This window comes from Myxocyprinus asiaticus, chromosome 4 (assembly GCF_019703515.2).
Source record: "Myxocyprinus asiaticus isolate MX2 ecotype Aquarium Trade chromosome 4, UBuf_Myxa_2, whole genome shotgun sequence".
Taxonomy (NCBI): domain Eukaryota; kingdom Metazoa; phylum Chordata; class Actinopteri; order Cypriniformes; family Catostomidae; genus Myxocyprinus; species Myxocyprinus asiaticus.
Window position 1 is genome coordinate 40,503,277 of NC_059347.1, and position 22,923 is coordinate 40,526,199.

Genomic DNA, 22,923 nt, shown 5'->3' on the forward strand with positions numbered 1-22,923 from the left:
ATATATATATATATTATTTTATTAAAGTCCTGCAAAAGTTCATCAGCATTAGTATACAGTACAATAAGGGGAGTGAACATGCTCTCATCATCCAAAGATATCCAACTTAAAGGCAAGGCAATTTACTGTAATACATACTTTCATGTTAGCTGAAAAGTATTATTGTGCACCAAATTGCAAATATTTGCAGTGCATGAAATGTGCATGTTAGTGCTTGATTATCTTGCCATGTAATCTTTGTAATTATGGCCAAATTGAAACACATAGCCTAATTCAAACACTGCAGACATTGCAAAAGCTAAATTTTGTAACACTTTAAGCAAGCCTATGGCATCTATAGGTTTGTGCAAGAAAGCATGTGCAAAAAGCAGCTTAACTTTGTGTTGAAGCAGGCAGTACAATAAAGTGCGTGCATAAAGCAACGGCACTGTGCATGCAAGCGCAAAGGAAGGCATATGTGAATAGATGTAACAGTACATCAAAATACATTTTGAGCTCACACTTAATTATATTGCCTTAATACTATCATTCTTATGCACTTGTTTTCTGTGCTACACACAGTATATTATTCTTTGCCTTAAAACTCGAGTTGTTTGTGTGAATGGGATACTTAGTTCTGACCCTGCATTTGGTTGCAAGTGTTGAAATACAATATGTTAGCAGTGGAAATGTCCTTCAGATAGATCTTTCCTTATACAGGTGATAAACAAAGGCGCTATGGCAATGATAAAGTGTTCAGCAGCACTATATTGCATTTTGCACTAGAAATATTGCTAGGATCATTAAACCAGCCAACCAACAAGGTGTACATATTACTGTTGCAATGATTTCACTCATTTATTTCTATAAATATTACAAAGAATTCCAGCAATAAAAAGTATTTTCTATTGAGCAAATGTATGATTCATTATTATGATTTGAGAAGGAAACACGACTAGATTTTGTATGAAGATTTTGTATCTGATAACAGAGAATACTTTAGGTGAGAAGCTTGAGGTGCCTGATCATCTCAAGCTTCTGTATATAGTTTTTGGTGCTGTGTAAGTACAATGCAAAGCTCTCAATTGACAAAACAAGTCAAGCGTTTTCTGGCATGCTACATTCAATAATACTAATCTGTTTGTAGATCATTTCAGGCTATCCTTTTATTGATAGAACTGTTGCAATATTTGCAACTGTCTGTTTATGTAAATCAAGCAACTATACTTATATATATACTATACTTATATTTGTTCTTTTACAGTGAATCCTGATGATGTAATGATGATAATCTAAGGGTTAGGGACACTTAAAGGAATGTTCTGGGTTCAATACAAGTTCAACTCAATCCACAGCATTTGTGGCATAATATTCAATACCACAAAATTCAATTTCAACTCTTTAAAAAAAAAAAAGCAAAAATTGAAGTTATAGTGAGGCACTTACAATAGAAGTGAATGTGGCCTTGTTTAAATCTTAATTTATCTGTCATTTTAGGGTTTGTTGATATTACATTGTCATGGTAACGAAGTTGTAAAATTGGCAATAACTTTACACAGAAAGGTTTGTAAGTGATTTTATCACACTAAAATCATGTTTAAATGCATATCCTTGATGTCTTGTGGCTACAATTTAGAACCAATTAGTATTTTAACGTTCAAAAATTGGCCCCATTCACTTCCATTGTATATGCATCAGTGGAACCAAGATTTTTGCTTTTTTTAAAGAAAAGTAGGGATGAGTCAAAATAAATTTTTGTGGTAATGAATATTATTCCACAAACACTGTCCACTGAGCTTCACTTGTATTGAACCCAGAATATTCCTTTAATGACACTTTCAGTGGGTTTGTAGAGCAAAGAAAAAAGCCAAACAATCAATATAATGGAAGATGTCTAAAACAACTGAATAAAAATCTAAATTTAAAGGCAGTTAAAATGTGAGAATGGCTTCAAGTTTTAGTGCACTGGATGTAGGATAAGTCATCCTGACAGAAGACCAAGAGAAACAGGAAGTGATATCACAATTGCAAGTATCCATGGTCCTGTGTGGAACAATATGCTTATTGCAGAGCACAACAGAAGGTTTCCTGTTTGAAATAAAGAGACAGATATTAAGCAGAAGAACACATTGTAAAAGCATAATGATTAAGAAAGAAAAGTCCCAAGCAGTGGCAACACTCTTAATCATATTTTACTATCCTTCTGCACAGGTTTTGTTGAGACATGTTTAAACTCACTTTGGTGGTATGCCATACTGTTTTCTTTCCAGGTGTTGCCCTGATAAACCCTGCAAGTGTAGGTGTATGCACGGTCATCGGACATAGGCATCCAGGTGAGGCGACAAATGTTAGGTGGCACCAAAGAGACATTTGTTCGGCGTCGAGTCTCAATAGGAGGGATCATGTGGACCGGAGTGTTGGGGTAGGTGGAACCCATGAGTCGCCCGTCCTGTTTGAACTCGCAGAATGGCCCAGGGATCTTTTGCGTCTCTGGGAATTCACAATCAACCTGAAGATTCTTCTCCATGTAGGTGATGCAGGCAAACATCTGCGGCCCTCGAGGAGTATTCCAAAACCAGGAGTCAAAGTCCAAGAATCCAGGTTTCTGGTATGGGTTTGTTGCAGTGACCACACCCAGCATGCATGATAGACACACTATTGGGGTAAAAAACACATACTGTATGTAATCTGCAACATGGAGTGAGTAATGTGTTCATGAATGAGGTTTATTTTGGAATGTTTATATACAAACAGTACTGTGTAAAAGTCTTAGGCACACTGGATGTTTCACAAAAACATGTGTCTTAAGATGGTTATTTTATATCTTCTGCTTTAGTGTGTGAATAGGAAATATCCATTTTTGTCCAAACATTCATTTTGCAAATAGAATAGAATAAAAGTAGAACGAGGAGTCCTGCAACAGATGGTATGGCCCTACAGAGCTCAGATCTGGGCAGTCTAGGTTTACATGAAGAGACAGAAGCAATTGAAACATAGAAGTGTGACAAGTTCTCCAAGATGCTTGGAACAACTTAGCTGCCAACAACTTTGGAAAAACTGTGCAAAAGTGTACCTAGTAGAATTGGTGCTGTTTTAAAGGCAAAGGCTGGTCACACCAAATATTGATTTAGTTTTTTTTTATGTTAACTGCACTTTGTATAAAGTTAATTGTTAAATAAAAATTATTAATTGCTTTATTTTTTTTAAAACATCCTTACTATACTCTCTAAGTCACAACTGCCTAAAACTTGTGCACAGTACTGTGCACATTTTTACTGTACTGCATTTTACATTATACAGACATAGGAAAATGGTATGAGCACATTAAAAGAAATACTTGACTGAAGTAAAAAGACTTGATTCTAATCCACCAGTGGGAACCTGATTCAGATCTGTCTATAAAATGGGCCACAGTTTGCAGTATATGGTAAAGCAAATATTATGTACTATAATGTCAAAGAAAGTCAGTGTCAGTGCATAGATCTATAAAAGTGTGTATAGGACTTTGGTCAGCTGGTGATCAAGAACACTTTAACCCCTCTGCCATAAGGAAAATCATTTCTGCATCACTCTGCAGAATCAATCATGCCTATATATTATACAGTAGGCCCATGGCTTTTTTTATGTGGCAAATTCTTCCAGGCTTCTTTTTGACTTTACATGCTTTTTTGTTCTTTTTCCTGTCCAGGTGATTGCACTTAGTTTTACTTGTGTTGAGGCCAGGGCTTTAAGGTTATCAGAGTTTATATTGTAAGCCAGCACATCACTGGAGATCCATCTGTCTCTTCAAGAAGTGACCAAAGTTGCATACCAGTTCACATACTTCTTCACTAATCTACCCGAATAATGTACTTCTTCAACTGAAAAAGCGAAGTGTAGAATGTTGGACACTTTATGCACTCAATTGCTGAAACTTTCCCTGTGTTGTGGAAGAGGAGGGGATATTATGTGATGCAGGCCTGGAGGCTGAGGTGGGCCACACCGTATTGGTAATACTTAACATAAAGAATGAGAATCATTCAACATTATTTTGGTTAAAGGTGCTATATGTAAGATTGACAACAAGCATTTGAAATGGGTACTGCAGTCCAAATTCAACATATTGGAGAGTTGTCTCCCCCGCCCCAGACTCCAAGCTCATGCGGGTTGCCAGAATGAGGACACACAACAGGATTTCTGGGCTTTAAGCTGTCTCCATCTTCCAAAGGCATCTCCAATATTTATCCTTGTTTTACTATGCCTCTGGTCATGGTGGTTTTTAGACGGATGGCTTTTTAGGTCGGGTGGAATCTGTTATCTCTGATCCAGTTCATTTGCTGGCTTCCATGGCTGCAGCATGCAGCGTTGTTTGCCTGCAAACTTGTTCATATCTGGCAACCCGGCAGTGTCGAAATACTATTGGTGAGTGGGCAGTGGGCAGGATCACACAGGCCAAAACATATACAGAAATTCCAGCCCAGAATGGAAACTTCAAAGTAGAATATACTGGCTGTAGCATTGTAATCGGAGAAGCCAGTATTTCAACTTAGCACGTTTCCTAATTCTCTAATTAAATATTATGGTCATTTTATGATTTATTACAGTAAAAATATTACAAATAGCACCTTTAAATGGTCCAACTACACATTACCTATGTACTATGTCACCTACCCAAATACAAAACCTACAAGGCCTCTAACAATTCCACCAGACATAAATGAAAAGGAAACACAACAAATTCTAAGATACTTTGTGTGTGTGTGTGTGTGTGTGTGTGTGTATATATATGTATATATATTTTTCATGATCTTAAAAACCTTTTGATCTGAAGACGTACGCTTAAATGTTTGAAATTAGTTTTGTAGAAAAAAATATAATTTTGCCAACATATTAATTTATTTAATTACAAAACTAACATGTTATTTAAAAACACAAGTTTTTGAAATGGATGACTTGGACCAAATAATTAAGAAAAGCAGCCAATAAGTGCCCAGCATATAGATGGGAACTCATTCAGTACTTTTTAAAAAGCATCCCAGGGTGATACCTCAAGAGTTGGTTGAGAAAATGTCAAGAGTACATTTCTGCAAAATCTAGGCAAAGTGTGGCCACTTTGAACATGCTTAAAATATAACATAGTTTCGATTTATTTTTGGATTTTTTTAGTCACAACATAATTCCCATATTTCCATTTCTATTATTCCATAGTTGTGATGACTTTACTATTATTCTAAAATGTGAAAAAATAAATAAATAAATAAAGAATGAGTAAGTGACCCTAAACTTTTGAACGGTAATGTGTGTGTGTGTGTGTGTGTGTGTGTGTGTATTTTGTAAAATCCCCTACTAATCTTGCCACAATTAAGGGTTAAAGGACAAAATTTTACTTACATAACAGCAAACAAGCTTCTGCTGATGGATAAGACTTCATCGCCTCTTCCATGCAGTGTTCAAATTGAACATATATGTTTGTCGCTGAACAAATATGGGGGAAAAAATGTCGAATATATTAGGTCTATATTTAACTTTCACAAATATCACTTATGAGCTCCGAAATGTTATCTAGAAAAACACAGAGGTTTAAAGGTCATTACGTGGCCCACCGAGTTATAGGTGGCCCACCGCAGAATTCACATTTTTATACTTATTTACTTAGACTAGGTCTATTCAAAAAATCTGTACAAGTAACAAATTTGTACAAAACGGCTTAAAACGAATAAATACAGGTACTGCAGTCCGACCCATCCCAGATCTTTTTAATAGCCTTATGGTACTAGACATTCGCATAGTCCATCAATACGATATTTTGTAGCCGAAGTATTTACAAAATTTAGCCGTAAAGGTCGTCTGGACCTCTGACAACATATGCAATTTTTCTTATTTTCATTCAGTTGTTTGTATTACCTCCAAGCCGATATATTAGGACCGTGCCCTCGTCTGCAAGCCAGAGCACACTAGTGTCCTAAAAAGACGCGAGTCGAGTGAGACGCTGATGCTGAGGAAGCCCGCAGCTCCACCGCAGTCCAGTAGTTACTGCACCTCGTCCTACATGCACAAATGACTACTGCAAACGTAATGGGTTGCCTTGTCCTTTAATAGCTTATTCTTAATGTCGGATGTTTTCATGTATTTTTTGCGGTATCAAAATTAGTGGACACTGACACCCCTACACCACTGGCATGGAGACTGAGCATGTGATTATAAACATGAACCGATTTTATACATTATTAAGGCTGTGGTCATTTTAAAAAGACTACAGTGGGACTAAACGGTCTTATTTGGTAATCGGTAGGATTTTAGTCAGCCGTAGATCGCACAGATGAGGCAGCAGACCTGAGAAATTGCGCGTGCCATAGGATCCCCCATGCCCTCACCGGCAGAGATAGCTGTTCACAATCGACCTTATTCACGCTAGCGCTGTCTTTGATTTTGAATGGGAATGACAACGAGGCTGTGGGATAGACGTACCATCTTCAATGGCACGAACGGTATAAAGCTGTAAAAAGATCACTAGTCACATCTGCTTGTGTCACACAATCACAACTCATGTTGTCTGGAGTTCTTTGTATACTTAAATGTTCTTGGACAGATATTTCATCAATCTTTTGTACGCGGAACGATCCTAAAACACTTTAAACTGCAGTACACTCAATAGACTGTAAGTCTATCCCTCACAGCCTCGTTGTCATTATCATCAAAGATGGCGCTAGCGTGAATAAGGTGTATTAACATGAATACAAGTAGCTTGTTCGTTTGCGGCGAGCAGTGACACGCCCAACCAAGAAGCTCTTGCGCCCAACGGTCACCGGATGTAGAAAGGAAGTCTCGCCTTACAGGTAAAAGAGCCAATCACCTTTTAGAAACAGACATAGACTGTCAATCAACTCTAGAACGCGCATGCGCATTAGCTATACAAGACGGAAAAATTGCGTGTTTTAGCGTAAAATGAAGTAAAGAAGCACCATTTATGATTCCAATATTATACAATTTTATTTCTGATTTGAAATATGTTCTTTTATCGTAATCTTGACCAAGCATTTTTTTTATTTTTTTTTATTTCTGTGTTGCCCTATTTAAATAGATAGGAGCTGCACTGGCATGACTGGAAATAGCCTCCCGAGAGCGTTCCAAAGATAAGACTGACAGTGGACTGACTTGCTAAAAAGACTTTAGTTGCGGATAATTGTTGCAATGTTTTAGGCAATAGGACAAGTCACACCGCCTCAAGTTCATATTGCCAACAGATTATTAAGAAACAGACAACAAAAAGAGCCCTTAAAGGAATATTCCGGGTTCAGTAGGCTACAAGTTAAGTTCAATCTACAGCATTTGTGGCATAATGTTGATTACCACAAAAATGTATTTAGAATCGTCCCTGCTTTTCTTTAAAAACAAAAATCGAGGTCAAAGTGAGGCACTTACAATGGAAGTGAATGGGGTGCATTTTTGAAGGTTTTAAAGGCAGAAATGTGAAGCTTATAATTAAAAAAAAAAAAAAAAAAAAAAAAAAAGCACGAATTCTTCTGTTAAAACTTTTTATTTGAGCTGTGAAGTTGTGTAAATCATCGTTTTAGGGTTTGACACTACATCGTCATGACAACTAAATTGTAAAATTGTATATAACTTTACACAGAAAGGGTTAGTAAGTGATGTTAGCACACGAAAATCATGTGAACAGGCATATTGTTGTGGCTAGACTTTTGAAATAGGGAGTATTTTAACTTGTAAAAATTCGCCCTGTTCACTTCCATTGTAAGTGCCTCAGTGTAACCCAGATTTTTATTATTTTTTTTTTTAAGACAAAAAAATGAGCATGTCAAAATTATTTTTTGTGGTAATCAGCATTAGGTTATGCCACGAATGCTGTCTATTGAGACAATTTGTATTGAACCTGGAATATTACTTGAAACAAGATGCACCTCTCTCAATCCTTTGAGAAGACGCCTATTATTGTGTGTGTGTGTGGGTTTTTTTATTTTATTTTTTTTATCGCATAACATTATAAAATATTAACATTCTTGATACTTATTTAACAAATTATTTCACCCAACTTCTCTACCTCTCTCTATTTTGGAGGGAATGCTATTTTCATTCCTAGTACTATTCTGCCCTCTGTTGTACTGGAGTGATTATCACAGTCCACACTCGGGACAGCGCGACTGTAGTACTTTTTTTTTTGTTTTTTTTTTTTTGTTTTTTTTTTTTGCATTTTTTTATTTTTTTTTAAAATCACATTACGAAAAATCAAACTGCTATGATATGTAATTAATGAATGAATGTAACGTTAATGAAAACCTTCAATGAAAATACTGGCGCTTGCAGAAGCGTCCCGTCTCCATGACAACCAGACAACCAGAAGTAAGAAGGTGTGGTTCACAGCCTGTGAAATATCGGCTCTAAATCTGTATTTAATTAGTGTATTTCAGTGCTTCGATCCTGCAGTTAGTGCAGTAAAATATCTCTTTTCCTCGAACCAAGTTTGTTTATCATTAGAAATCTCTTGGGAACCGTGTTTTCCGCTTCCCCGCAAGGTGATTCTCCCAACAGGTAGGAGTTCTCATCTTTAAAATATATATTTAAATAAAGTCATGACCTATGTAAAAAATCTCATAGCTTACTTCGCAACGTTATTTTATTGACAGTATAATATGTTTACATATGCACATTGACAATATACAGATATCTATTAAACTGGGATACCTTGTTGTTTTGTATGTTAAATCACAGGTTTTATTTTTTTTTTTTTCAACGGGCCAAAGATGGAAAGTCCTCGTATCGGAGTGGTGAGAGAGTCTATGCTGCTTCGACCTCTCCTAATTAAGGTCAGGGTTGGTTAAAAGCAATAACATTTCTTAATCACTGGAAAAGTAAACTCTGTCATCATATTTATCTGACCAATGCCATATAATAATGCCCTCCGGTAAAACAAACAAAATAAATTAATTAATGTAAAAACGAAATGTGTTTCAAAATTTACCTTGAAAATTGGAAAATGACACCATCATTAAAATCACCACTAGATGGCAGGATTAATCTCGGAGTGAATAACACTCAATACTAATCCTACATTTCAGTGAGAAAATATTCCTTTTTTTTTTTGTAATTCGAAGCTAAAATTTAAAATAATAATAATATTTAATAAAAACACACACACACACACACACAAAAACACTCTTAGGTACAACAGTTATAAGTCAACATAGAAGGCTAAGAATACACAGACCATTAGCAGTCCTCATCATGTGAAAGAGTGGAACCTCCTCGTCTGTTTTTAAGAGAGTATATAGTAATATTGAGGATCAAGACAAATTGAATTTGTTTGTGTTTGTGTGTGGTATTTAAAGACCATCACAATTCTTTTCTCTGTTTTCTCCTCTAGTTAACCCTCTTTGTGTGACCCAGCTCAAGTCTTGAGTCTCTAACTACGTACTTCCAGCATATCTTTCATCTAATTCTGCTTCATTTCAACTTCATCAACCCTTCCAGTGGAGCAGAAGGGCGGATGAATTGAACCTGCACAATCCCCTATTTCTCCCTTTTCTCCCTTACCATCCCCTTTCTCTCTTTTCACACTCATTCAATCATTCTGGCCATCCCTGGTGGGATAAGATGCCTCTGTTAGACCTTTGCTTGTTCTTGCCCCTCCTTTCTTTCTAATGTTCTCTTGGGTTATTTGATATGCCCCTTTTGACTGATGCAGAAAATAGGATTACTGTATTTAAATGACTATGATAATGAACTGTGTGCATGTTCCCATAGTCCCGTGAGATCAAGGATTTCTCATTCTTTTTTCATTGTGAGCAGTCATAGCTACAGGTTTTTGCAATGCGCTGGAATAATGACAGAGTCAACTGTGAGGATTCAAGCTTTTGTTCTTGTGCCGTTGCCTGATGTTCCTCTATTTCTTCCCTCTTGTGTCTAGTTTATAGATTTGTAGGTTGGAACATTCACCCTTAACCTTCTTCAATCAACCAAAGCTGTGTAAAGGGGGACCCATTGCAGGCTCATTTTCATTAAGAAATAGGCCAACTGAAGCAAATCCCTTGTGCTGTGAGGCAGAGTGAGAGTATCTTTTGTAGGCATGCATATACAGAGAAAAGGCAGCAGTTCATGATCGGAGGCGTTTTCTCTGCTTATGTAGGGCTGTCCCGTGTGGTAAGGGGACATACTGTATATCTTAGCCTCAAAGTGAAAAGGAGATGAATTGGTCTGAGTACTGTATGTTAGTGTGATCTCTGCGAGCTGAGCACCTAAATAATGCTTTTCTATGTACAGTTGAAGTCAAAAGTTTACATACACCTTAGCCAAATACATTTAAACTCAGTTTTTCACAATTCCTGACATTTAATTATAGAAAACATTCCCTGTCATAGGTCAGTTAGGATCACTACTTTATTTTAAGAATGTGAAATGTCAGAATAATAGTAGAGAGATTGATTTCTTTCATCTTTTATTTCTTTCATCACATTCCCAATGGGTCAGAAATGTACATACACTTTGTTAGTAGTTGGTAGCATTGCCTTTAAATTGTTTAACTTGGGTCAAACTTTTTGGGTAGCCTTCCACAAGCTTCTCACAATGAGTTGCTGGAATGTTGGCCCATTCCTCCAGACGGAACTGGTGTAACTGAATCAAGTTTGTATGCCTCCTTACTCGTACATGCTTTTTCCAAATTTTCTATTGGATTGAGGTCAGGGCTTTGTGATGGCCAATACCTTGACTTTGTTGTCCTTAAGCCATTTTGCCACAACTTTGGAGGTTTGCTTCCATTTGGAAGACCCATTTGCGACTGAGATTTAACTTCCTGGCTGATGTCTTGAGATGTTGCTTCAATATATCCACATAATTTTCCTTCCTAACAATGGTCATTATGGACAAACAGTAACATTTTTGTTTCATTAGACCAGAGGACATTTCTCCAAAAAGTAGTCCCCATGTGCAAACTGTAGTCTGGATTTTTTAAGGTGGGTTTGGAGCAGTGGCTTCTTCCTTGCTGAGCAGCCTTTCTGGTTATGTAAATATAGGACTTGTTTTACTGTGGATATAGATACTTGTTTACCTGTTTCCTCCAGCATCTTCACAAGGTCCTTTGCTGTTTTTCTGGGATTAATTTGCACTTTTCACATCAAACTATGTTCATCTCGAGGAAGAATGCTTCTCCTTCCTGAGCGGTATGATGGCTGCGTGGTCCCATGGTGTTTATACTTGCATTCTGTTGTTTGTACAGATGAACGTGGTACCTTCAGGCATTGGTACCTTACTCCCAAGGATGAACCAGACTTGTGGAAATGCACAATTTTGTTTCTGAGGTCTTGGCTGATTTCTTTTGATTTTCCCATGATGCCAAGCAAAGAGGCACTGAGTTTGAAGGTAGTCCTTAAAATACATCCACAGGTACACCTCCAATTCAGTACACCTCCTATCAGAAGCTAAGGCTTGACATCATTTTCTGGAATTTTTCAAGCTGCTTAAAGGCACAGTTAACTTAGTGTATGTAAACTTGTGACCCACTGGATTTGTGATATGGTCAATTAAAAGTGAAACAATCTGTCTATAAACAATTGTTGGAAAAATTACTTGTGTCATGCACAAAGTAGATGTCCTAAACGACTTGCCAAAAATATAGTTTGCTAATATTAAATCTGTGGAGTGGTTAAAAAATTAGTTTGAATGACTTCAACCTAAGTGTATGTAAACTTATGACTTCAAATGTATGTCACTAAAAAGTAAGACAATTGATAGCACAGGATGGAAACGTACAAACCTCTCCTCTCCTTTCCTCCCTTTAATTCCCTTTTGATGAGGCATGGCCAATAAATCCTGTTTTCATGCCTGTATTCCCTCATGACCAGTAAATTAGAGATCAGGGGAGCAGATTTTGAGCTTTTGTTGTTCTCGGGTGTCTGAGAGAGCCCTGTTGTGCAGCAGGCTGGTTGGGCCTCACTCACAGTCCCCTCTTCCCACTCATTACCATTCACTTCATTCACCCTATGTAGTTAATGTTAGACACACAGCACTTTGTGGTTCACTTATTCTTAGGCAAATGTGCACTGTAGGCGATATTAGCCTGCAGCACAAATTTAGTATGTGTATGTGCATGCCATCTGGCCTAAAGCTGTTTTTGCCTAAATTAAACTTAAATGTATAATAATAATAAAAATCTCTTTTGAAGGCAGTAGTGATTCTACATTTTCTGTCCACGGAGGGGCGCTAGAAGCGAGATGTAAAACGCATTGTTTTCAGCTGTACAGGCTGTAATACAGTGAAGAGGAATGCATATTTTTAAAATGTATCCCCCAACTCAAACCCTAAACCTAACCATCAGTGGCGTAAAATTTTAATGTTAGAGGGAAAAATGCAACCTCCCCAATCGCACTCATCACTGATAATACAAACACTATTTCTTTCTGGTTTTATTGTGGGATCCAAACCCAGCTCTCCCATGCTGCTAACATAACATGCTTCCGGTCGCACCACAGAGGAAGGTAAACACATTGGAGCCGATGCAAATATGTCTGATAGGACATGGCGCTTGTCGGTGAGTCAGCATAATGTGGCCGATCCTAGGGTTCCGGAAATTTCGGAAACAACATGCCGACTTCCCTTGTGATCATGTTGATCTGTATATCAGAATGGGCGAAAGCAGCAAAATCTCAGTACAAATTCAAATGCACACATTACCAGGCAGATTTTTTAAGTGACCTACTGACTTTAATTGGTGTCAGGAATGTATTTGAACTGTAAAGGAACTGGCCCCAACCTTGACCTTCACCCAACTCAGCTACAGTATGGGGAAATGGAGGCATCTACAGTTCTTTAGACAGGCTTCTGTGTGCAGTGCCTTAAATATAAGCTCTCACTACAACCTTTACAGGGTGCTTTAACTTCCACATGGTCACTGTAGCAATACAGAGCCTTATTATTAATGGGTTCCAGCTGGGACCAATGTAGACCTAAGCACAGAGACAGATACATAACCATGAACCACAATATACAACGGTAAACTGCTTGCATAATAGATACATGTAAATGAGATGTGTAAAGGGACTGTTGGCCATGTGTAGTCTGTCATGTAGATGCATTATGTACCTGGAGCATGTACCTGGAAAATTGAGATAAGCGATAATATGGAAGTAATTCTTGTCCATTTTCAGTTAGTATAACTAACTATTATTGTATTCTGTGAGCGGCATGCACCTATTTATTTTGAGGGGGCAAAAGCGGTAGTCCTGACTCATTTAGTTAGTTTGCTGCGTATTAGCTTCATTCTGAAAACTGTCCATGTAAAAATTCAGACCAGGTCTGCTATGGTGTAGATCCTTTGTCTAATTACTGCACTGCTCATTCACATGGTATGAACGCAGTTTGTGAGCCAAGTTGTGGATTTAACTAAGGCTGCTTTTTCCATTAAACACACACCCACATGCACACTTGAGCATACATACAACTGAAGCAGTAAGATAATACTCATCTGTATTGAAGGAGAGTAGCACAGGCTTGCCCAGACACATGCTCCCAATTAGCTGGCCCTCTTTATTGAAATGCCTCATCAATTATACCCAAAGCTTCAGGATTTGCCACACATAAAGAGAGTTAGCATCTTAATAACCAGCCAGACTATAGAGGAGATGAGATGAATCTGTGTGCATGTTTGCATTGCACATATGTGCGCATTGACATTCTGGGGATTTTAGAGGTGGGCGGATATTAATTTTGAGTTGACAGATTTAGCTAAAAAGAGAAAAGCTGTGATTTGATTTAAACGTTTGGGTTAGGATTCTACTTTCACTCCTTTCAGCATTTTTTAACTAATCCTTATTAAAATATGTGTTTTTAAAATAGCTGACCTATATATGTTGACAATTTTCAGGTTCCTTTGAATCACTTAAAGAAATAATTCACCCACAAATGAAAATTCTGCCATCATGTACTCACCCTTATGTTGTTCCAAATCCATTTGACTTTCTTTCTTCAGTGGAACATAAAAGGATTTCTCAGTCACCATTCACTTTCAATGCATCTTTTTTTTTCTTCCAAACAATGGAAGTGAATTGTGATTGAGGCTATAACTTTCTGCCTAACATTTTGTATCACGAAATTCAGTAAATGATGACAGAATTTTCATTTTTGGGTGAACTATCCCTTTTAAGGGATGAGGTTGAAATGAAATATTGCATATAGGTCATGTTTTGGATCAGAAAAAAGCTCTGCTTTTGTCATAGTATTGATTTAAGAGAAAATATCTGTTAATTGAACCCCCAATTAATTGTATCATTTACATGAGGGGTTAGATCTGTTTTGGATAGACAAAAACTTACAGCTATCAACAAAGGTACAGATTCTGTTGTTGCTTTCTTTCCTACTTTCACTTTCTCTCTCTCTCACTCCATTCCCTCCATTTAGCTTTCTTTGAGAAGAAGAGATTAATTTTAAGCCAGTGTGCCTGCTGTCCTGTAATCAGGCACCAGATGGCGCTGAAGTGGTCTGGAGAAGCAGTATAATAATTAGCGGAGACAGTTCTGCGAGCATTACTTACCATTATCCTCTAATCATCATCCTGAGAACTTTTATTTGTAAGTCTGAGGCAGGAACTGCAAGGTGAGACTGTCTGTCAGCGCTGAGTGATATAAGATGATCAGGCCTTCATGGCTCACAGCTCTCCATGCCGCTGCTTGAGGAGATTAAACCAGTTCCACAGGGACAGCATAAACATGTTAGGCTATGGGCAAGAGGTGCAGAGCAGTTTCATTTAGAAGTTTCCTTGCTGAAATTAGTGTAATCTAGTAGCTTGGCTGTAAGGGATGTTCTTTGGTGAGAGTTTCACACACATGGTGGGCTTTAGACTGATACAGATACAGAAGATGCTCGCTTACCATCAGAGAACTTCAACACAAGGAGAAGAAAGACAAAAACACTGGTAGCTGCCAAGACTGGTTGCATTAAATGGTCTCACTTATGGAGGCAATATCTCGACCAGAGAAAGAGAGGCTAGTGTCCTGCTGAAAAGGAATGTTGAGAGTTCAGTACAACTTAGAGGTGCTGTAAGTGATTTTTTTCATGGAAAAGTATACAAAAAATGTTCATACTCTCTTAAAGATATTAACAAAATAAGTGTCCTGAGATATCTCACCGGTCTCTGTGACAGCTGAAGACTTTGTAAACAGCAAACAAAAATGTGTCTGTGGACATTGACACTTTTCACCTGTCAATCATTTTGCTCATTCTCAAAGTGTTGTATTTGAAGCGGATCATTGAGACTATTCATAATGTTTGTCAGTTGAGGGTGCTATTGTGCCACTGTTGAATTTGACAGCCACAGGAACAAACAGTGCAGCTCTTTTGCTCAGTTTTTATCATTTGTGGCATAATGTTGATTACCACAAAAATGTATTTTGACTCCTCCCTCCTTTTCTTTAAAAAAAAAAATAAAAAGCAAAAATTGAGGTTACAGTGAGGCACTTACAATGGAAGTGAATGGGGCCAATTTTAGGAGGGTTTAAACACAGAAATGTGAAACGTATAATTTTATAAAAGCACTGACATTAATTCTTCTGTTAAAACACATGTATTATTTGAGCTGTAAAGTTGTTTAAATTGTCATTTTTACAGTCATTTTAGGGTTTGTTGACATTACATCGTCATTGGCTATAACTTTACACAGAAAAGGTTAGTGAGTGATTTTATCACATTTAAATCATGCATATTGTTTATGTCTTATGGCTATACTTTTGAAAAAGTGAGTTTTTTAATGTTAAAAAATTCATTCAATTGAGCTTAACTTGTGTTGAACCCAGAATATTCCTTTAAGCTCAATCAACAGCATTTGTGGCATATTGTTGATTACCACAGAACATTTTTCAACTCATCCCTCTTTTATTTAAAAAAAAAAAAAAGCATAAATTGTGGTTTCAGTAAGGCACTTACAGTGGAAGTGAATGTGGCCTGTCCATTAAACGCTGACAAACACATGGTTTCAAAAGTATACCCATAAGACGTAAACATTATAGATGTTAACATGATTTTAGTGCGATAAAATCCCTCTTCTACACAATTTTAGTGTGATAAAATCGTTTACAGGGTTTACGGTGTTGCGTCACCATGGAAAAAAGTCCTAAGCATGTTTTAATTTTCCAGTCTCCAGTGTTTTCGCTCACATCGGTGTATGTTCTTAAAAGATAAGAAATCAGTCCAGCGGACAGTTACACTCAAAAAAAAATATTAATATTAATTTCATAACAAAATTTCATTAAGTTGAATTGTTTAATGTCTAAATAAAATTAATAAAACTTTAAATATTTATTTATTTTATTAAAGATTGCTCTGATGGAATTTTGTTATGAAATTGAAATGCTTAAAATTACTAGAATTTTTATTTTTTATTTATTTTTTTTAAATTTTTTTTAGTGTAGAATTATTATGGTGACGCCAGTTGTTAGTCAGAAAAACTATGGACAGTTTTGAAACAATGCATATTTTAACAATTGTGAGCCCATTTCTTTCCAGTGCTGGTTTAGGCTGGTTTATGCTTAATAGTGCAGGTTTGGTGCAGGTCTATTTGATGAACCAGCAATAGCCATGTTGTTCACCAGCAAAACTTTCTGTAAATGCTGGTTAACTAAGGAAGTCTTGCTGGCTAAGGAAGTCAAAAAGCCTTGTTTCAACACCATCACACCAGCATCCTGTGTTCTGGACCAGCATTCAAAACACAACATGGCAACCAAACAGCTATGATGTTTTTTTCAGCAGAGTGAGAGTGTCGCGGGTCTGGTGAGTTTGTCGGTTTGTATGTTTTGTCATTTTCTCTCCCTCGTGTCTCACAGGTGTTGCTGGCATGCATGATCGGTGTTTCCATGGGAACATTGATTGTTCCCGGTGGAACGCTGATCATGCCACTGGTTAGCGTGCTGAGCAACACCTATTTTCCCCTAATTCACTCCCTTCTTAAGCCCGTCATGTTCTCAGTCTCTTTGCTAGATTGTTGTTTGATGTTGAGTACTAACCTCACTCTCTCTGCCTTGTTGGTCTTGTCTCGTGTATCTGTTGGTTGCCCGTGCGTCAGGTGTGTGGTAGCCTTCCAGTATTGCTGCGTGTCAGCTGGTCTTCACGGAGGATACCTCATCTCTGACTGCGTGTCGGGAGTTAAGTTCGCTCATCTCTGCTGGACGTTGTTCTATAGCTTACTAAGCTTCAACGGAGGATTCTACGAATCTGTTCCTGACTTCCACAATGCACACACTCATCCTACGAACACACTCTTCATGGATTGCCCCTTGCGCGACTATGACGCACACGCCATTGGAGATTGCTTCCCGCTGCTGCAGCCGGTGTCGGGATTTTCTACATTCCTCAACCCAGTGACTGCTCATTATTACTGTTAATAAATCCTTTGAACTGTTCCTCTGCTCTTCGGTCTGAATGTTTGTTACAGAAAAATCTAGCCAAGTATGGATCCAGCGATGGAATCCACTCTTCGCTCCGTCCTCTCTCAGCAGGGAGTCTTGCTGGGACGTCAGCAGGATTGAATCGCTGACTCGAACCGGGTTTGGAGATGTTGGCTTCGCAGCTCGCCGAGCTCACCTCCTTTGTTTAGCAGCTCCGCCTATCTCCTGATGCAGGCCCATCTCACGAAGCTTCCTTACTGGCTCTAGGGGTTCCTCTGGCTCCTGGATGCTTTGAAGCCTGCATTCCCCTTCCAGCCCTGTATTCAGGTGAGGCTGAATCCTGCAGCACATTCCTTTCGCAATGTTCCCTGTTCTTCACGTTACAGCCCTCCACTTTCGCTTCAGATACGATGAAGGTGGCCTGTGTTATTACGCTTCTCACCGGAAGGGCTGGCGAATGGGTCACTGCCATGTGGAACAACAGACATCCCTGCTGCGCTTCCTATCATGACTTTACCACAGAGCACCACGGAGTGTTTGATCGCTCGGCTCAAGGTTGGGAGGCGGTGAGGGTTTTATCTGGACTGTCTCAAGGAGATCGATGACAGTATCAGATTATGCGATTGAGTTTCGCACCTTAGCTGCTGCTTGTGAGTGGAATGGCCATGCTATGTGGGATCGATTTCTGCAGGGTCTTTCCGACAACATTCTGGACGAGATTTATTCTTTGGATTTGCCCCCGCACTTCAATTACTTGGTGTATTATCCGAGTCGATCAACACCTGTCCCTATGCCGTCGATGCTGCTTTCCACCTACCCTGGCAGCTGATCTTCAAACTCGTTCTGCCTCTCCAGCCAACTCACCAGTATCACAGCCCAATAATGAACCTATGCAAGTCACTAGAACTCAAATCTCACGCAGGGAGAAACAGCGACGTCTCATTAATGGACTGTGTTTTTACTGTGCTGCATCATCTTTCTGCTTCCTGTCCAGTAAAAGACATCGCTTGTCAGTAGGAGAGGGGTTACTGGCGAGCGCAACACCTTTGGACAAAACCCCTGGACTTCTGACACTTCTCCCAGCCCGTCTGCAGTATGGATCTGTCAGTCACATGGTTTCCACCTTGGCTGATTCTGGAGCTGAAGGGAAATTTATGGATTTCAAATTGGCTTCTAAATGGTGACTTCCTATGGTCCAGTTGGAAAGACCCATCACTGCCCACACCCTAAGTGACATGCCACTGTCCATCATCACTCAACCCACAAAGCCGGTCACAAAGCTTCGTCTCTGGGAATCATACAGAGCAGTTGTCCTTCTACCTTATCCAACCTCTATCTTTTCGTCCAAGGGAGCATGTATGGACCCGATTAAGGTTAAAGCCGTCTCCGATTGGCCAACCCCAGATTCTCGCAAGGCATTGCAGAGGTTTCTGGGTTCGGTAATTTTTATCGGATGTTTATAAGGAACTACAGTCAGTTGCCGGCACCTCTGATGGACCTCACCTCCACACGCACTGAATTTTGTTGGTCCTCGCAAGCTGAGGCTGCGTTTTCTAAATTAAAGGAGCGGTTTTCTACTGCATCCATCCTCATTACTCCCGATCCTGCAAGTTAGTGCGTGGTGGAGGTGGATGCTTCTGAGGTTGGTGTCGGCACAGTCTTGTCGCAGCGCTCCTCCTCGGACAGAAAGATGCATCCGTGTGCTTTTTTCACACCCCTTAACACCAGCTGAACAGAATTACGACGTCAGCAACCAAGAATTATTGGCTGTCCGATTGGCCTTGGGCAAGTGGTGTCATTGGTTAGAGGGTTCGTGGGTACCTTTCGTGGTCTGGACAGATCATAAGAACCTAGAGTAAATTCGTAGCGCCAAACGCCTCAACTCTAGACAGGCTCGCTGGGCACTACTTTTCACATGTTTCAACTTCATGCTGTCTTATCGCCCGGGCTCTAAAAACATCAAGCCCAAGTCCCTGTCTAGATGTTTTAAGGTTGAGACCTCCACCACCCCATGGTGGGCATGGTATCCTGGGAGGTGGAGGTTAAAGACCGTGCGGCACTACGAAACACTGCTCCCCCTGCCACGTGCCCAGTGGGCCAGTTGTTTTGAGGTCGAGACCTCCACCGCCCCACTAGATACCATTCTACCCGCCACTGGCGTGGTGGGCATGGTATCCTGTGAGGTGGAGGCTAAAGTCTGTATGGCATTATGAAACACTGTGCTCCCGCCACGTGCCCAGCGGGCTGGTTATTTGTTCTGCATCTGCCCGGACGCACGTCCTACAGTGGGGTCACTCATCCAACATTGCTTGTCAACCAGGGGCGACTCGCACTTAAGTCTCTCATTAGACAGCGATTCTGGCAGCCAGATCATTAGTGCAGGACGTACGTAGATTTGTAGCCTCTTGACCCATTTGTGCAACTAATAACCACCAGCCAGGCTCCTCCAACTGCTGCCTGTCCCTTCGAGACCCTGGTGGCATATAGCTATGGATTTCGTAACTGGTCTCCCCCCCACTCCCATGGCAACACAGTCGTTTTGACTGTAGTGGACCAGTTCTTATAGGTGGCTCATTTTATTCCCCTCCTCAAATTACCTTCAGCAAGTGAGACAGCGGTAGCAGTCATTAACCACGTCTTCCGCATCCATGGCCTCCCAGTTGATGTGGTTTCTGACAGAGGCCCCCAATTTGTGTCACGTTTTTTGGCAGAATTCTGTCAACAGCTGGGGGCTATGGTGAGTTTGTTCTCTGGGTTTCATCCCCAGACAAATGGATAAGCTGAGCGGGTGAATCAGGAGCTGGAAAAGGCTCTGCATTGTGTGGCCTCCCGTAATCCAACTTCTTGGAGCGATCATTTAGTCAGGGTCGAGTATGCCCACAACTCCTTGCAGTCGTCGTCTACAGGGTTATCACACTTCCAGTGCAGCCTCGGTTATCAGCCCCCTCTGTTTCCTGTACAAGAACCCGACGTACAAGTTCCGTCTGCCCACACCTTTATGCAGAGGAGCCGACCTACCTGGAAAGCCGCCAGAGAAGCCTTTATACGGACAGGCGCTCGTGTTAAGAGGTCGGCGGACCGGCACCAGGCTAAGGCCCCAGCCTACGTGTGCGGGCAGAAGGTTTGGCTGTCTTCTATGGACATCCCGCTCCGACTCCCCTCACGTAAGCTGGGTCCCAAGTTTATCGAGCCGTTTCCCATCGCCAAGGTCATTATGTCATTAGTACTGTCACGGCTCCGGTGAGATTGTCGGTTTGTTTTGTATGTTTTGTCATTTTCTCTCCCTCATGTCTCTCAGGCCAGCATGCATAATTGGAGTTTCCATTGGAACACTAATTGTTCCCAGGGAACGCCGATCATGCATGCCAGCCACACCTCTTTCAAAACATCTTTGCTAGTTTGTTGTTTGATGTTGAGTACTAACCTCACTCTCTCTGCCTAGTTGGTCCTGTCTCGTGTATCTGTTGGTTGCCTGTGTGTCGGGTATGTGGTTGCCTTCCAGTATTGCTGCGTGTTAGCTGGTCTTCCACGGAGGATACCTCGTCTCTGCCTGTGTGTCGGGAGTTAAGTTTGCTCATCTCTGCTGGGCGTTGTTCTGCATCTCACTAAGCTTCAACTGAGGATTCTACGAATCTGTTCCTGACTTCCACAACACACACACTCATCCTACGAACACACTCTTCACGGATTGCCCTTTGCGAACTACGAAGCGCACACCTTTGGAGAACGCTTCCCACTACTGCAGCCGGTGTCAGGATTTTCTACATTCCTCAACCCAGTGACTGCTCATTATTACTGTTAATAAATCCTTTGAACTGTTCCTCTGCTCTTGGATCTGTTTGTCTCACAATCGTTTGTTACAGAGAGAGGCAGTGTGTGTGATGTGATCAAAGAGGACCAGTGATGGGATCTAGAAGTGTAGTGATAGACTCTCAGGGTCAGCACTAAGCTAATCTCAGCAGCTCAACCAAAATCCTAAAAGCACACGAGCAAGAGAGGAACAAAAGGGTGGTGAAATTAAAACATGGGGGGCTCAGTAGACTGAAGGGGTCTCCTTAGTAAGAGATGATTATGTCCCCCTTTTCTCTGTCTCTTTTAGCCTGTGTGAATAATCTGCTCTCACTGACCCTCAAGTAGCCTCTCCTGAAGCAGCCCCATTCTCATGCTGGCCTCTAGCTCATTCAGCAGGTCCATGCCTGGTTAATGAAAACACAATATAGAGACAGATCACCAGTAAATGACAATATAAAAGGAGCTTTTGCTTAACATAATCCTCCGCCTGACTTGCATTTTCTCTTGTCCCCTTCTCTTTCAGCCCTTTTATTCCGGATGAAAGGCCCAATAATGTTTTGAAGGGTTTGATTAGCCGTTTTACGGCAGCAGTCAACATGTTCCTTCAGGCATCTCTAGGTGATCTCCTCAAAACAATCTACAGATTAAAATTGCGAAGGGGATTAAAGGGGTGGCCAAGAAGCACCATGGCACTAACCCAAAGGATTGTCGCTTTAAGAAGCATTTGATACGTTTCAGCAGTTATGTTAACTAGAGGTTGTAAATGGGCTTGGGTTTCTGTGAATTTAAAAGGCCAAGAAAGATTTAGGTTAGGAATTCACCATATAAAGACCCAAGTTTGGCAGTCACATTCAGTTTTTGGAGGGCTTAACTTGCCTAGCATGATTGGTGGGGGTCCAGCGACAAATATCTTTCGAATCCATTTTTCAATGTGGACTATTCAAACCTCAGAATAATGAAGGATTCAAGGATTTAAACCAAGAATTAAGTCTTCAGAACACAGCAAACACACACAGATCTCCAGAGATGACAGAGATCTGTTCTTTCCTACAGACTCAGCACACAAAGTCTTTTCTCCCCACCCAAAAAAATCACACATGACAGTATGAGCTAAACCACTGACATAAATGCAACTCTGTGACTGACACGTGAGCACACCTCCCTCATGTTCCATGAAAGATCAAAGATACGTGCTTCTAGAATGCTCAGGCACCATATTCCACAGATCACTTTTGATACATCCAGTTGTCACCTTTGTCGTGGTTTGATTCTCAATTTTCCACCTTTTCTAAGATAAGCTGCTCTTAAAACAAGCCTTTGAATTGTTTAACAGGGCTCAGAGAAAAAAAAAATACTGGGTTTTTCTTTTGCCCCATGAGATAGTCTTTGAGTGGAAGATGACTTCCCCCACACACATGGAGGATAAGTGTTGCCTTTTTCAACTATTTAGCTGTCAATCATCTTACAGATATGACTCTGGAGACATAAATCATACCCAACATGAACTGACTGGACTACAATGTGCTAGCGATTCAGATTGAGTCCTGACTGAAGAAATCAGCCATCAAGATAATTTACATCAATGTTCAGTGGGGAATGACAGTAATCGCAGATGTTCAGGCTTCTTTGTGACATGTTTTATGGTAATAGGCTCTAGGTTTTTGCATAATTAAGATTTGATTAATAGGTGAGAGGTTTTAGTGTGCTAGAATTTGAAGGTGTGGGTCAGAAACTGGCTGTCAATCAGGAAATCAGCCTCCACTCTAGAGGTTCATTAAACTTTGACCTTTTG

At 40.0% G+C, this 22,923-nt stretch overlaps 1 protein-coding gene across 2 annotated transcripts in view; it reads left to right on the forward strand.

Moving 5' to 3' along the window:
• Positions 1 to 6,593: 6,593 nt before the first annotated feature.
• The window catches only part of LOC127432443 (cilia- and flagella-associated protein 77-like), a 28,526-nt gene continuing 12,196 nt past the window's right edge, over positions 6,594 to 22,923 (forward strand). The window contains exons 1-2 of one of the 2 annotated variants that reach the window (XM_051683538.1): positions 6,594 to 6,794; positions 8,686 to 8,780. In XM_051683538.1, the coding sequence (XP_051539498.1) occupies positions 8,718 to 8,780 (63 nt within the window). In that variant the 5' untranslated portion in view covers positions 6,594 to 6,794; positions 8,686 to 8,717. Of the gene's footprint in view, positions 6,795 to 8,203; positions 8,506 to 8,685; positions 8,781 to 22,923 lie in introns of those variants that run through there. The other variant, XM_051683528.1, reaches the window with a different exon arrangement.